Source organism: Prosopis cineraria, unplaced genomic scaffold (genome assembly GCF_029017545.1).
Source record: "Prosopis cineraria cultivar Desert tree isolate PC_DT_omini unplaced genomic scaffold, ASM2901754v1 PC11, whole genome shotgun sequence".
Taxonomy (NCBI): Eukaryota; Viridiplantae; Streptophyta; class Magnoliopsida; order Fabales; family Fabaceae; genus Prosopis; species Prosopis cineraria.
The window spans coordinates 44,758,036-44,762,545 of NW_026555342.1; the positions used below are offsets into that span (position 1 = coordinate 44,758,036).

The 4,510-nt window shown below is 28.6% G+C and overlaps 1 protein-coding gene across 1 annotated transcript; it reads right to left on the minus strand.

The window, feature by feature from the left end:
• Positions 1-258: 258 nt before the first annotated feature.
• LOC129284765 (probable O-methyltransferase 3) lies at positions 259-3,079 on the minus strand. The gene is made up of 2 exons (XM_054920226.1): positions 2,199-3,079; positions 259-631 (listed from the first exon to the last, which is right to left on the minus strand). Exons 1-2 carry the CDS (start codon positions 2,967-2,969, stop codon positions 332-334), a joined length of 1,071 nt encoding a protein of 356 aa, XP_054776201.1. The 5' UTR covers positions 2,970-3,079; the 3' UTR covers positions 259-331.
• Positions 3,080-4,510: the final 1,431 nt, after the last annotated feature.

The window sequence follows — 4,510 nt, forward strand, 5'->3', positions numbered from 1 at the left end:
ACCAAATATAGGTATTATCTTGTGGTGACTGAATCGTTTGTCAAACAAGTGCTTAAAAAATAGTTAGACTTCCCGAAAATTGTGTAAAACAAAACAAACAATTCATTATAAACTTTTTGAGAAGTTTACTTCTTGGAAAGTTAACTTCTCCATCGAAAAAATTCAGTAAATTGAACCAAGCGACAAAATATGAAAAGTTATTATCTAAGAGTTGAATCATCTATATCAAATATAAAATTTCTAACAAATTACATCACTCACGTGCATTAAGCAAGAAAATTCTTTCTCTAGTCTCGGTTCATTAATACACAGATAGATCATCTATGTAAGTTCAAGGATAAACTTCAATAAGAGACCTTAAACCAAATAAAGGTGTTATGTTATAGTGATTAAATCCAGCTTGGATGAAGAGATTCTTCCATTCATTTTCATCTCTTTCTTTTCCATTGACCAAAGACATCATCATCATATCGAAATAAAGCTTTGCTTCTGTGATTTCGTGCTTATCCTTCTCTTTATTGATTACTATCTCTATTATTATTAATTTTCCTTTGCTTGAATTTGCAATGGCTTCTCTGCACTTCTTCAATACCTTCTGGCACTCTTCATCACTTAATGTGTGCAAAACCAGCTGCATGCTAGTTGATCGTCTTTTAGATTTTCATCACTCATATTTGTTTTATAAAACAAAACTCATAAAGCATGAAAACAATTATGCAGCTATTTTATACCTACTAATTTTTTTAATGTAAATCTCAATATACAAGAAAATGTCAAGATTATTGCAGACTTCATTTGAAAGAAAAATTCAAAAAAATTGTAATAAAATGAATCTCTCGTGTAAAATGGAGACATGCATATGATGAAGTTTTATGATAATTTAATATTTTCATTTTGTGGATCATTATGATCACTTTAATATAATCTAATCATTAAAATAATTTAGTTATATTCTAATGTTCCTTTAGGCTTTTTGTCAAAATAAGTTTAGCTTATAATGTAGACTTGATCATTTTTGCATATGTTATTATTTAAAAGTGGAGTAGGTGAAGTTTTAATATATTTTGTGCTCCAACAAACTTCAGCTTCAAAATTCATTGTTTTTTTTTTTTGGGGGGGCAAAGGATACTTCTATTGGAACATTAAAAAACAAGTCTAGGAACAAAAGGAAACGGCAACAACAAAGCAGGAACCAAAAAAGAGAAAAAACGAAAGAGGTAAAATGACTGTTTTTTTCTCATTTAATGTGTATTGATTTGATGATCGGGTGGATTTAATATGTGTGGGTAGGTGGGTGGGCGTGTATTAAAGTTACTATAGTATACATCTAATAGTTTTAGTTGTAACTAGAAAAAATAAAATGCTATACTCCTCCATTCACAAATATATAACATTTTTAACTGAATTTCACTCTTTAATAAAGTAATTATCTACTTTTAAACTAACTTTATCTTTTTATATTTTACCTCTATTAAACACTTTATAATAAATATAAAGTCATTATTAATAAAAGTACTTTTAGAACAAAGACAATAATTACACCTCGAAAGACTAAAAATATCTTATATTTTTGAACATTCAACTTTTCAAAAAATGCCTTACATTTTTAAATGGAGGGAATATTCAATAAACTAGAGGGACAATATGGCTCTTGTTAAAAATAAAAAGAAAATATTAATTAAACCAAGGACCTAAACATTCAAGCAAGAATTTCCAAATTGAAAAGAAGTAAATATACTTTTAATTAGTTTTTTAAGTTTTAAAGCATATTATTTAACTGGAGATCATAATTAGGTGTCAAAAAGTTATGTTTCCAATAATTTTTTAAAATTATAAATATTATCTCAAACAATTACAATTCAAGAATCACTGTTGTACTAGAAAAATCATTTAAATTTTAAATGTAGCTCAATTTGTAATTAAGATTTCTATTAAAAAAATTACCTGAATTGATATTTGTGATCAAATACTTTAATTAGTTGATGAAACAATCGTGTAAAAAAACACTCATTTTAAATATTAGATTTTATTATGGTCATGAAGCTGCTTGAAATTGAATGATATATACATATATATATATATATATTTTTTTTTTTCCAATAATGCACTATTTAATTAATAATTAATAATCTGAACAGCAGAAAAGTCATATTAACATTTTCGAACTAATAAACTTTTTTGTGTACTATACTCTATACCTTAAGGAGAATGGCATCTGCTGAAGGAATACACTGAAACATATCACCTCCAAGGAACTTAAGATTATCGCTATCCTTCATATCTGCAACAACATGAGGAAGATCCATCACTGTGCACTTCAAATCTGGAAATTCTTCAGAAATGGCCATGGCTGCACCACCTTTCCCTCCTCCAACATCAACCAAAGTCTTCAAACCCCAAAACACTGATTTACACTCTCTCATAACCAAGTTCATCATCCCAGAATCACTAATCATACCTTTATTGAACACTCTGCTAAACTCTGGATTCTCTCTTCCATACCTCCAAAACTCCATCCCAAAGGCACTTTGAAAAGCTGTGCTGTCTTTATCACTATAAAGCCAATCTCCCAAGAACTGACCTGGGCTCATTACTGCAGGATGAAACACTGCTTGAGCATAAGCAAACATGGAGGGAATCTTGTCTTTGAGAAGCAGCCTGGAACATGGTGTGAGGTCATAACCCTCTTCTTCTTCATTTGGGATTTTTGTGGAAGAGAAGATTCCAGAGTGAACCAGTAAGCTCATGAGTCTGTGGACGTAGTTGGACCTTGAAGGGTTGATTTTAAGGGCTGAGACTAACTGAGAAAGAGTGATAGGTTTACCATGGTTGAAGATTGTGTCTGGTATGCCCATCTGAAGAGCACTTTTAAGGCACATAGATCCTACAAAGTTGAATATGTGTTTGAACAAATCTGCTTGAGCTTGAAACATCTCTTCTCCTTTCTGCTCTAATTGTTTGCCTTCCATTTCTGCTGATACCTTCACTTTTTGATAGATGAATTGCGTTGTGTTGTTGTTTCTCAGCTTTTGTTTTATGGTGGAGAATAATGGATCTTGTTATTGGAAAAAAAAGTAGAAATTTCTGAATATTGTTATGTGAGTCAGATATCATTAAACTTCGTTTTATAAGACATCAAATTAATTAAATATTTCAGGATCAGGATAGCGTTTTTCGTGCATGATAGAGATTGTCAAATTCTTAGTGGCCGAGTGATAGATTATTTTTCAAATATTTTTTCCCCGGAGCACATTTTCGTGATGGTTGTTTGTCCCGTTTCTCGGCTGTTGCTCTCGTCACCTGGTTATTTTCCTTTGCCATTTCTTTTAACATAATCTTTAACGGTCAATTTCAAAAGATTATGTGTTTATTAAAATAATATTACGGTACAAAAACATCACGTGAGCTCACAAGACACACGTTAGAAACTTTAAGTGTAGATAGACATGAAGTTGAATTGATATAAGAAGTACATGATGAAATATAATTGAATTTAATAATTAATATATAATAAAGTAAAAGTATTATCATAGATTTAATTCTTGAAGTTTTAAATTATAATATATAGGTAAAAAAAAGAGTTTTAAATTAAGATTTGATCTCATTCTATTGCGCATCCACATAAAAGTTAATATAATATTTCAGAATCATGATAGTGTTTTTCGTGCTCATTGTCAAATCCTTACGGAGTAAGTGATGGATTATTTTGCAATATGGTTTTTTCAACCTTTTGAAGCACATTTTAGTCATGTTTGTTTGTCCCGTTTCACGGGCTTTCAGTTGTCACAGGACATTTAGTCCTTTTTTTTTTTATGAGAGAATTTTATTAAAAGTTTTCGGATGTGATATATCATTTGATATGAAATAATTTCAATTGAGATTAAAAAAAATTATAAAATTGCACTGTAGGCTTAAAGTACCGAATTGAAATAAAATTTCTCAGTTAAATGGCCACAATAATGTCCTTCAATTATAATTAATATAATTGAAATAACAAATCGTATTATAATTTATACAAGTAATATTATTAAAATAATAAGTTAAGTTACAAGTAATACTATTATAGCAAATTAGGTTATGGTTTTTATAAGTAACATAACTGAAATAATAAGTCAAGTTATAGTTTTTACATATAACATTAGTAAAGTAACAAGTCAAATTATAGTTTTAGTATGTAACGTTGCTATAATAAATCAAGTTATGATTTTTAGTAAAATTATTATAATAAGTCAACTTATGCATTTTACAAGTAATATGATGAGAATAAAAAGAAGTTACATTTATTTTAGTAATATTGCTTGTAAAACCTGTAAGTTAACTTATCATTTTAGTAATGTTATTTGTAAGCACTATAACTTGACTTTAGTGATGGACTTAGAAAAATTAAGTAGAGGGGGCAATATTTTTACTCAAGTTAAATAGTAATTGTTTTTTAAAACTATAATTTTAAATATCTATTAAATTATATTAGAGGTAAAACATTTGTTAAAATTAAATACTAAATAATAAG

Excerpts from the sequence above, each read along its gene's own strand:
- LOC129284765 (XM_054920226.1), bottom strand. The coding sequence starts at position 2,969 with ATGGAAGGCAAACAATTAGAGCAGAAAGGAGAAGAGATGTTTCAAGCT. Across the intron at positions 632-2,198 it reads CAGATGCCATTCTCCTTAAG|CTGGTTTTGCACACATTAAG; the intron begins GTATAGAGTATA and ends ACTAGCATGCAG.